At 42.3% G+C, this 12,074-nt stretch overlaps 1 protein-coding gene across 1 annotated transcript in view; it reads left to right on the top strand.

Annotated features, from left to right (window-relative positions):
* The window catches only part of CDH11 (cadherin 11), a 151,861-nt gene that overhangs the window by 98,323 nt on the left and 41,464 nt on the right, over positions 1–12,074 (top strand). Inside the window, exons 3-5 of the mRNA XM_081031922.1 lie at positions 2,467–2,867; positions 7,274–7,568; positions 10,723–10,842. Coding sequence (XP_080888048.1) covers positions 2,640–2,867; positions 7,274–7,568; positions 10,723–10,842 — 643 coding nt within the window. The 5' untranslated portion in view covers positions 2,467–2,639. The remainder of the gene's footprint in view (positions 1–2,466; positions 2,868–7,273; positions 7,569–10,722; positions 10,843–12,074) is intronic.

Raw genomic sequence — 12,074 nt, 5'->3', positions numbered from 1 at the left:
CTGTGCTTTCCCACAGTCAGTTTGATTTGCAAGAAATAGCATTTGATATATTATAAATGCCCGAGTCTGAAGGTGAAGCTGTTAAATGACGGCTCTGCCTTTTTAATAGTTCTCTCTCTTCCATATAGTTCCTTACACATACCAAAGTATCTGTCTACAATAAATAGTAAACTCACTATACCTTGAAAGGAGACTAACACAATACATCATAGAGTGGTACTGGTCACCTGAAAATAACTGCACATACACCTCCCCAGATACCATATTGCCATATTACAAAGGAAACAGGCTTGGGTTGGTGAAATCAAAGGCCATCAGAAGGAAAGGGATTCTGCACCAACAAATTAGAATTCCACCAATTCCCTTATTTTCTAGACTACTAAGGCTAGATGGCTGTGCCATCCCATGTAACTCTTATTCCTCGATTCTTCGCTTAGAGAAACACCTCACCACCCTCTTTTGGGCATCTTGATCTGCAAGGCAATAGCACTTCTTTCTGCTGAGTGAGACCTGCAGGCTTGGATTGTGGCACTCTAGGAAGAGTGCGCCCAGTTCCCACTCTGTATCCAGCTCTATACGTGCGCAGAAATTCTTGTAATGCCTGTTTCCAGATGCGTGCACGCAGGCTCAGAGTGCCCAAGGTCTCTCCCATTGTAAGATATAGATGTTCCAATCCAGATCTATCTGATCTCCAAATCTAGTATATTCCTCAATGCCAAGATCCATCCTCCTTCCTGTTCCCCTCTCCCCCCGCCACCACTTCATCTAAACTAGGTAGCAAAGAATTAGATGATGGTTTTTATTCTTACAATGCTCAGGAATCTCACCAACTTCATTTAAACCCATCGGCACTGAAATGAAGTGTCATCCTCAATATTAATGTGTCTTCCTACATGCCCAACAATTTTCTAAGAATCCCTCACATTGGTGGTGGGTGGGTAGTGGGGAGTGTCTGGTTCTGGGAACTAGAACTCTAACTGGAGTGTAGGTGGCACTCCAGTGGGAGAGAATGATTGTCCATTCAGAAGAAAGTGTGGGGTCCGAAGAGAGGGGAACAGGCAATGGAAGTTCCTTAGGGGAAAACTAAGGAACTCCAGCATTAGAAAGACGAAGTCCTGTGAGGAAGCCCAGGACCCTAATGCAGAAGTTAAGGATGAGAGAGAAGAACCAGAGTGCTGGAGAGAGGACTCAAGTGATTATACCAGGTTTCCCCGAAAATAAGATTGGGTCTTATATTAATTTTTGCTCCAAAAGACGCATTAGGGCTTATGTTCAGGGGATGTCATCCTGAAAAATCATGCTAGGGCTTATTTTCTGGTTAGGTCTTATTTTCGGGGAAACCTTTTCCAAACAAGAGTTATGGAAAGGTGTTAGCAGCTCATCCTACCTATTGATGAGTTGTTGAGTCATGGCTGGGTGTCAGGAACAAGCCCTTTGGCCCAGTTGGTAGGATATGCTATTTAATTTTGTGTCTCCTCATTGGAGAGAACTTATAAAGTATCCTTGGAAACACTGCTAGGTTAAGGTAGGATCGTTAGCTTCTTGAGTGGACCCTTATCAGACAACAAATCTTGCTCATTGAATTGACACTATAGCCTCCATTGAGCCACTAGTGGGAACCTGGCCCATTATTTCACTGACACATGTTTTAGTGACCATCAGTGATTTTTCAGGACCTGCGCCCCACCTCCCTTATCTAGCAGAGACCATCATTGCCTTCCTTATTTCCTTCAGTGATGGTGGATATCTTGGGACATTCTGTGCTTCTGACCAGCTCTGGGCTTTGGGGCATGTTAGTTCTCCTGTATGGACTTCCCATCCATGTCCTTCTTATCACAGTGACTCTCAAGTCAGTGTTGAGCCCAGCCATCTCCTCTAAGGAAGTCTCCCTTAACTGTCCCCACTGCCTGCCATCTCCATCCTCAGTCCCCATCAATGACTCCCATAATGCCCTAAGTTCCCCTATTACAAAAACATACCCAAGCACAATTATGATCAATAACATCGATATGGAGTGTGTACCAGCCGTTGTGCTGAGACTTAGGGGTAGTACTGATGTAATCCCCTTGCCCACCTTGCAATGGGTATCATCCCCATTTCATAAATGAGCAAGCTGAGCCCAAAGACGATCGTTGGCTTCCTGCAAATCCATATCCAGTAAGTGGTAAAAACAGACATTCCTGAGCAGCTGGATTCCATAGCACATTTTATCCTCATATAGACCTTGGGGGATTTCTTTGTATTGTATGTATTTCTCTCACTCACCGTGTGGTAAACTGCGAAAGAGCAGGGACTATTTCGTACTCTCGTCTGCTTCCTTAGTACTTTCAGAGCCAAGTGCTCACATGGTCCAATGTGGGTAACAAGAAAAACAAAAAACAAAACAAAACAAAAAAACAGAATGGAGAATTGAGATGAAGTCAGGATAGAGCCTGCAACTAATTTCACCTTTCTCTCTGCCTGCAGAAGCCAACGGGGGAAGTGAGCAGCCCTGACCGTGATGTGCTCAGCGAGCAGAGACATTCCATTCCCACAGAGGTCTGCGTGACGCGTCAGGGAGGCCACCATCGGCCAGGCTGCTGCACGGTTGGTGGAAGGGGTGACAGCTGCATTCTCCTGTGCCTACCACGTAACCAAAAATGAAGGAGAACTACTGTTTACAAGCTGCCCTGGTGTGCCTGGGTGTGCTGTGCCACAGCCAGGCCTTCACCGCGGAGCGGAGGGGCCACCTGCGACCCTCGTTCCATGGGCACCACGAGAAGGGGAAGGAGGGGCAAGTGCTGCAGCGCTCCAAGAGAGGCTGGGTCTGGAACCAGTTCTTTGTCATCGAGGAGTACACCGGGCCTGACCCCGTGCTTGTGGGCAGGGTAAGGCTGCTGTTTTTCAGCATTTATTTTTCTCCCTCCACCATTCCAATAGTAGAGTATGGTCAAAACAAACAAAAAATCTAGGTGGGAAAACACTAATGGTCTGGCCATCCAGTGAGAACCATAAAACCACTGTTCACATATCCTTCCATCCTTTTTTCTTTGACTTATCCATGTTAAGAACATTTCTGTTTCCACTTAATGTGCTACCACAAGAACTCTGTGTTTTAACGGCTGCACAATAGTCTACTAAATGGAAATGGTGATTATTTAATCATTCTCCAATTGGGGGAATTTTCCTGACCACCCCTCAACCCCAAGTTGGATGCCCCTTTGTATACTCATAACCCTCTGTACTCATTGTGTCATAGCCTTCCTTTCTGTATTACACATATCTATTTGTCTGTCTTCCTCACCGGACCTTAAGCTGCTTGCCATCAGGAATAGTGTCATCTTGTGCCCCCAGCTCCTGGTAGTAAAGTCCAGCTTTGGGGAAGCCTCTGTAAAGACGTGATGAGATGAGTGGATGTATCATCAGAATGGGTGGCATTTTAACCATATTGGCTTAGGGATGGCAAAACCCGGTGGGGGTGGCTTGAGAGTCCTCGCACCACTCAGATTCGGTGTTCTCTGTGTACCTCCTCCAAAAAAAGTGCAAGGAGAGACAGAGAGCCCAAAATATGATTGAGAAAATGGCTGCCCACTACCAGTTACGGTAAAACCTGCAGCCGTCTTTCAGAGAAGAGAAGCACTAACTACGAGGTGGTAGGTGGTCCTATACATCAGAACAGAAAACCGACTATGTGCAGGTGGGTGCAGAGCCAGGCAAATGGGAAATGAGGGCAGAAGAGTCTCTGATCTCAAGAGTCTTACCTAAGCAATTAAAAAAGAAAAGAAAAACTAAACTGAGGAGGAGGGTAATGACAAAATTCAATACACGTGATTTTGAATTTACAGAGTGACATTGGGAGAGATGAAGGAAGGTTTCATGGAGAACATGATAACTTGTGACCCGAAAGATAACCAGGAATTATTCAGTAAAGGGTGAACGGGACAAGAGTAGATTTCAGGGGTGCTAATTTCTGAGCCTCATAGATTCTAATGAAGTTACCTTAGTTGGTCCTTAACATGAGAACAGCATTCCCTAATTTATGAAATTGACATCATTGGAGGAGGTGCCTATTTGTGTGTCAATAGTATTTTTCAAGTTTGGGAAAGCGTTTTGTTGTGGTTGTTGTTTTGTTTTGTTTAAAGAGCTGTACCAAAGGAATGTTATTCATTTATACCCCAAATGGAAAGATTATACCCAAAATAGAAGTCGATTTGGGAAATGGGAGCACAGGGAAATCATTGGCATGTAGGAGTCCCTAGTCATGCATCGAGGAGATGGGCTATGTGCCCAGAGAGGAAGAAGAGACTTCAGCCATGGCAGGGGCTGTGTAGCTTGAACAATGTGGAGAGCTGTGCATGAGTTGTTCTTAGAAAATCAAAACTCTGCCTTGGGGACTTTCTCAGTGGGAAGCAATGGGTGTGTTATGGTGAGGGGATTGCCGAAGAGAAGAGGCCTGGAGAGCCATTTCTGCATCTCCGTGGAGCAAGCAGTTGCCATGCCTACTAAAAGGGAGCGGAGGGGGGGGGAGGAGAAGGGCAGTAGTGAGTGATGTTTACAACCTAGGCCTGTGAGAATGAGTGTGATGTCAGGTTGGATGGGGGAAAAGAAAGTGCTTGGATCCTATGGCTCTTTCTTTTGAGATATTGCTGATCTACAGTTCCCCACAAAAAGGGGGGATTGGCTACATGACTTAGATGGCTGGTTCCCTAATAACCTTTGATTTGATAACTTTCAAGGCTGAGTGATTTAAGATGCTCTGAAAAGAGTGGAATTTGGCAGACTATGGACTTTCAGATTTCTTGCAGGAAGCACAGGCTGTGTCATGCTGTGCTGTGCAGACGGGAACCCATCAGTCTTCGAAGTTAGGAATCAGCAGCTGGATCCCGTGAGAGCATTGAATGGTCTTCCAAACTTTTTGTGTCCAACCAAATAAATACTGTTGTAATTGTGTATCTCATCTTTGTTGGAGAGGGGAAAGAAAGGAATTTGTTTTCAACTTTGAAATCTGAAAACAAGACAAAATTATGAGCAGGGTATCTAAATTTTTTTTTTAGGTACTTGATTGATCGTGAAATAATGTTTATTTAATTCCCAAGATTCTCGCCAAATTCATATGAACCTACAGGCACCCTCCTGTAGCTTTCTGAAGTTTCACTAAGGCGCTGTAGATCAATTAGATATTTTTTTAGGAAACTCAAACAATACAAAACATTTTAAAAAGCAATTATATTCCATCTTGATTTGTGACTCTGGACCAGCTCTCAAGGCCTTGGTTTCATAATAATAATTAAAATGGCATTGATTATAGTAAGTGTAAAATAATGTAATATGAGGTGTGATCAAAAAATACAGTGAATGTTTCCATTAAAAAGATTATTACAGTAAAAAATACATTGCCATTAATCCCCCTCAAGATACTCCTCTTCGCTTCGAACATACTTATGCCATCATTTTTGCCACTTTCTGAAGCAGTTCTGGAAGTCCTCTCTCGTGAGCGTCTTTGGTTGTGCTGTTGTGGCTGCCTCGATGTCCTGAATCCATTCAAAATGTTTACTTTTCATGATCATTTTGACTTTGTGGAAGAGCCAGAAGTCACACGGTGCCAGATCCGGTGAATAAGGTGGATGAGGACACACCGTAATGTTTATATTTGACAGAAGTTGCCGTGCCAGAAGTGATGTGTGACACAGAGTGTTAACACGATGCAGGACGATTTACGGCACGCTTTAAAAGACACTTTCTCTCAACCGTAGCTCACACCCAACTGCACCGAAGAAGTTCAAACTTGTCACACACTGTTACTAAGGATCAGTGTGCCGCTTTCCCATATTGAAGATCCCTGCCTTTCCATTGGATGGCACTCAGCAGTGGCATTCACCATATTTTTTTTTATCATACCTCATATTATTATAAAATAATAAGCTAAAGCTTTTTAGTTTGTACTGGATTTTCTCATGTAGTAAGTAGAATCAAGGGCTTTTTATCCTCTCTGCTGCTCTTGAAACCTATGAGAATGGTGAAAGCAAAGCTTATCTTTTCCCACAAAGGACATAATGAGAGTAGAGGAATTCAGGTTAAGATGAAAGCTGAAGTAATTGAAGTTGGATAATAAGGGAGGGTGAGTTTATTGCTACAGACATGGTATTTGGGGGAGTCTAGTCTTATGAAAGAGCAGCGCCTGGGCAGAAAGGTACAGGATGGATAGTTAGACCTGGATCATTTCCCAGCCTTGCTAAGTGTGGAATTAGGCAAGCACTGTAATTTCTCTGGGCATGGTCAAAGGAGGGGAAAACCTAAGAGTATTTAAAATGCTTCCTATGGTCCGACAAGCTGCGAATGAATCAGGCCATCCTCCGTCCCCATGTTTGATGACTAGACTGGGAGCCCTTTCCAGCCACCTCCCCAGATCCTCATTCCCCACGTGTCACCAGCAGGGCTTCTGGAAAGGTCTGCTCAGTGACTGGTTTGTTGTAACAAAATCCTGGAAATGTGAGTGTCTTTTAGAAGAGAACTACTAAAAGAACTGATAACAACATCTTTGCAGTAGATGAGGTAAATCTACATGTACCAATGTGGAACGGTCACCCAAATTTATTCTCAGAAGAAAACAGGTAAAGAGTGATGTGTGCACTATAGCACTTTATTGCATATAAATAAACAGGGCATTTATGTATCTGTGTAGATATTCTTGCTTATGCATAGAATCCTCTTAGAGGTCTCCACAGGAAACTAGTAACCACATTGTGTCTGAGCAGGGAAAACGAAGGAATGGGAATCAGAACTGAGAAAGCTTAGTCATTGCATCAATGTTTGTTTTTTTGTTATTTGTAACATGCATATATTTCTTTCAAAATGACTCTTCATGTTCATGTATATGTGTATATATATTATGTATGTGTACATGTATGTGGGGAGGAGGGAGGGAGAGCATGAATCTTAGAATTTAAAACAAAGTCAGAGTTCAGTTTTGAGCCCTGGCTTCACTGCTCCCAGCGGTGTGACCTTGGCCATTATCTTCTCTAATGTTCCATTTCTCCCTTTGTAAAATGGGGTGGGAATGTCTCCCTCTCGTGGTGTGTGTGTGTGTGTGTGTGTGTGTGTGTGAGTGTGTATGTGTGTGAGTGTGTGTATGTGTGCGCGCGCGCGTGTGCACGTGTGTGTGCGCGCGTGTGTGTGTGTGTGTGTGAGTGTGTGAGTGTGTGTACAGTGTGTTGTAGCAAACAGCACGTAAGTGGGTCTCTCTCTCCCCAGGTGTCCTTCATGGAATTACAAATCTCAATTTCTCTTTTTCTAGCTTCATTCCGATATTGACTCTGGTGATGGGAACATTAAATACATTCTCTCAGGTGAAGGAGCCGGAACCATTTTTGTGATTGATGACAAATCAGGGAACATTCATGCCACCAAGACATTGGACCGAGAGGAGAGAGCCCAGTACACCCTGATGGCTCAGGCGGTGGACAGGGATACCAACCGACCTCTGGAGCCACCCTCAGAGTTCATCGTCAAGGTCCAGGACATTAATGACAACCCTCCTGAGTTCCTGCATGAGACCTATCATGCCAACGTGCCCGAGAGGTCTAACGTGGGTGCGTACAGCGGGGGCAGGGGGACCCATTCTTTCCTGGTGTCTCCCAGGAGGGTGGGGCTGGTGGCCATTCTCCCAAATCAGGAAGTAGACCTTGTGCTGCATCTTCTGTGCCATAATAACAAAGAACCGTTTTATTTGCCTAGTCTCAAATATGTAAAATGGACCTGAGGTTTTAAAATCTAAACTTAGAAAACATGAGGAAGTGTGGAAAGGGAAGAACATGAATGAATCCAGGTCATCCTGGCTCTGGCACTTATTAGCTGTGTGACCTGGCACTAGCTACCTTTGTGCTCTTAGCCTTAGTTTCCACCTCTGTAAAATGGGGATAACAGTTTCTAGGCTTGCAGAATTAGAGATAACATGCATGCAGTCACTAGAGCAAGTTGATGTTCAGTAAGTAATAGCAGTGACAATATTTATTGCAGGCAGGCATCGTGCTAATGCATTTACATGCACTCTTGCATTTAATTTGTGCAATGATTCATCTTTCCAGTGAGGTAGGTCCTATTTGACAATTTTGCAGATGGGAAACCCAAGCTAGAAATAGGTTAATTTATCCGAGGTCATCTGAGCTATTAAGTGGATCCAGAATACATCCTTAACCACGACACTATGTCACCTTCTATTAGAATAACTCAGAAGTAGGTAGGTCTTTTCATCATGCACCAAGACAAATTGCACTGTAAAAGGATACTACTTCCCTGAAGGATTTCTTCAGCTAGCCACCTTTTCCTGGCAATAACTTTCATTTGGCTTTATAGAATGTATGTGGTTGTGGTCTTTTGACAAACAAGTCTCATGTTAAGAAAGGTTTGTCTTGCTGACCCTGAGCAGGGCTGCTCTGATCAGGGAGGGAATCTGGGTACATGAGTCAGAGATTTAAATCGAGTTCAGACGCATTTAAGGATCATCAGGGCCAAGCCACCCTGTTAACAGATGAGAGAAACCCAGTGCCCAGAATGTGAATCAACCTGCTCAAGAAAGTGAGATGCAGAAGTGACTCTAGGACCCTAAGCTCCTTCCACTTTGCGTATGGAGCTTGTGATGAAAAATAGTCTCCTCCTTATCCAGGTTAAGTGAAACCCTTCTCACACTTTATGAAAGCCAGGCTGAGCCATTTCTTGCCTTCTCTTCCCATTGCCCTGCCCAGCCCCTTAGTCTCTCAGGAGTCACGTGGGGATTTTAATGAGAAATAGCAGTCATCAAATAAATTATTAAACAGGAGACAATAGTGTCAGCAAGTAAGCTGGGGTGGGTGGGAAGCTAGTCACCAAAAGGATACTCCAGGGGAATTTTCATTGTTTCCACCTTTGGAGGCCCCTCAATTCTTAGGGATGACCCCCAGACTTTCTGTCATGGCAATGAGAGCAGAGTCTGTCGTCAGACAGTACTGGGGTCGTGTCATGGCCATGCCTCTGACCAGACGAGTGAACTCGATTTCTTCACTCTTTCTCAGTTTCCATCTTGTCATCAATAAAAGAAGGATCATGTAAACGATTATGAAGGACAAATAACATAGATGTAAAATACAAAGAGTTGTAATGGACTCAGTGGAGTTGTAGGCACAAATTAAGCATAAAAAATTAATAATTTTCCTAGCTGTGCCAAGATGGGAGAAAATAGAGCTTATTTTCCTTTATAAATCTCCATACCTAGAATAGAGCCTGGTTATGTGGGAACAGCTCAAAAAAGGTTGTTTGCAAGAAATAACGAATTACAGAAAAGTGATCAGAAGACAGTAAGGTTTACTTTTCCACCACATGGAAATAACTGGCAATCACCAGTGGAAATCACCACATGGAAATCACATTAAAAGAAGATTGTTGGAGATTATATAAATGGGCTCCCTTGCCTCCCACATGGAACCTTGCCCCTCTGCTGAAAATGTCATGGAAAGAACTTAGGTTTGGTTGTTTGCTGGATGGGAGTTAGACTCCTGACTCTGGCAACAACCCACTTTCCAGAAAGCATTGCAAAACTTTATATCACTCATACCCAATATCTCACAAGTGCAATGGATGTGAAAAGTACTGAGTTGAGGGACAGTGGCAGAATACATGAAATGTGCCCCACACAGTGCTTGGCACCGAGGAATTAGATCACTGCTAGTTCTCTCCTTCCAGCATCTCCACCTTCACACTGAAGCCCAACACTTCATGTCCCGAGACACGTATGACTATCACTGAACAGAAGTTTTTTTAGGAAAAACAATCTCATCTTCCTTCAATTCCCTAGTTTCCTTTCCTCCTGACCCACAAATGCTCGCCTTATATCTCACCAATGTCCACTGGTGGGTTTTGCATGTACCAGACCTGTTAGAGGCAGGGGAAGATGCAGTTGTCATGCCACTAGGAAACAGTGTCCTGTACAATATTTATAGCCATAAATTAAAACGTAGTATTAGCAGCCATTTTATTACATGCAAAGCAACAATGAAATGGTGTATTTGTTGCTCTGCTACAGAAGGAAGACTGCACTGTGTCCTTTCGTGAAAAGCAATTCATCATTAGTTATCCATTATTATATTCTTTGGGAAGATTTTCATTTAATTATTTGATATATTGAACATTTCAATTGCATGGTTTTTAGTTCATGGTTAATGTTCATGGTATTATTCATGGTTAATGTTCATGGTATTATTTTAACTCGTAAGCATAGCAAGATGTACTATACATATAGAAAGTTAATTTTTATGAGAAAGAAAAACTCACAGACACAGACAATAGTTTAGTGGTTACCAGAGGGTAAGGAGGGTGGGGGGAGGGAGATGAGGGTAAGGGGGATCAAATATATGGTGATGGAAGGAGAACTGACTCTGGGTGGTGAACACACAATGGAATTTATAGATGATGTAATACAGAATTGTACACCTGAAATCTATGTAATTTCACTAACAATTGTCACCCCAATAAATTTAATAAAAAAATAAATTAAAAACAAATGTTCATTTTTAAGCTATGGGAATTAAAAAAAAATAAACTAGGAAGGAAGGAAGATTATTTTGCATTGCGACCCTAGGAAAATTAAAGCATGTTGAATAATTGTGGGGCTGTCCTCGGTTTTTAATTTGAAGGTGAAACTTTGTAAACTAGAAATATAGTTTGACAAGCTAAGGGAGGGACTGTCACGAATGACTGTATTTGACTTTTAAGGAACGTCAGTGATCCAGGTGACAGCTTCAGATGCAGATGACCCCACCTACGGAAACAGTGCCAAGTTGGTGTACAGCATCCTAGAAGGACAGCCCTACTTTTCGGTGGAAGCACAGACAGGTACCGTAGACTGTTACTGTGATTTGTTATGAGACCCTGTGCATAAGGAGCCCAAGCCTGCTCACGAAACTTACTTGATTCTCCATTTTCTCAAATATGGAAAAGGCCGCCTAACCAGGTTATTACAGGGGTTAGACACTAGGCACATACCTGGCATCCGATGAACCATATTTATTATTATTTCTGTCTGTATTTCATCATGTCTCGATGATGTCATCTTAAAACACAACTTGTATCTTAAAATTGGATCCTATAAGTCAATTTACGTGTAAGGATTTATCTTAAAATATTTAAACTTGATCTTCAAATTCAACCATGGATCCAGACAAGGAGATCATAGAATTTGAGGGCTGGTGTAAAACTGGCAGCTCCCAAAAGCTTGCTTTGAAGTTCACGGGGCAGAGTGATGGGAGTGCGTGTTGATATTCAAGTACGTCTGGGAGGCAGCACATTTCTAATCTCCTCCAAGGAATTCATCTTTACTATTGTAGTTAAAATGTATCAAATATATCTGTTTATATGTATATACGTAGTCTACCAATCTCTTACTCAGTATTATTTCCACTTACCTATATAATCATTTATTTGTAGCCACTTTGCTTCAGATCACAATTTATGCAGCTACTTGCTTTGATTTCATAAAAAAGCATTTGCATTTAGCCTTTCCAGATTAATCAAGGATGAATGTGGGACTTCATTTCAACATTTGAGATGATAAAAACTGGTGGAGGGACTCTACTTCTAACTTTCTTTGTCTCAGAGGCTCATGGTTAGAAGCCACAAATCTAAACCTACCAAATCATTTAACAGATAAGGAAAATGAGCCCCAGTGTATTCAAGGGTGTTTCTGAGAAACATGCTAACATTACGGGGTAAAACAGGGGTAAGTGCTTAAGGCTTCTACAGTGGTCTTTCTAGTTCCAGTATAAATATTACCATATCCACAAAAGAAAAAGCTTGCATATGTGCCCAAGAGATTTAAGGGAGCATGGTTTTCATATAAATCATGTGCTAATAAGCAGAAATCATGTAGAATTGAATCATTAATGTATCATTGTTATCCCTGATTGATGGTAGTAGACAGTAAATGTTTGTATAAGCATCATGCATATTTTTAACCCATTTGGTATATTCTTTTAAAAAGTAATATTAGAATTTTAATGTATTGCATGAACTATGTATTGCATGAACTTCCTTCTTTTAACCTAATATGAACCATAAAAATGTTTCTA

This window comes from Rhinolophus hipposideros (assembly GCF_964194185.1).
Source record: "Rhinolophus hipposideros genome assembly, chromosome: 21".
Taxonomy (NCBI): domain Eukaryota; kingdom Metazoa; phylum Chordata; class Mammalia; order Chiroptera; family Rhinolophidae; genus Rhinolophus; species Rhinolophus hipposideros.
This window is presented reverse-complemented; position numbering and strand designations above follow the sequence as displayed.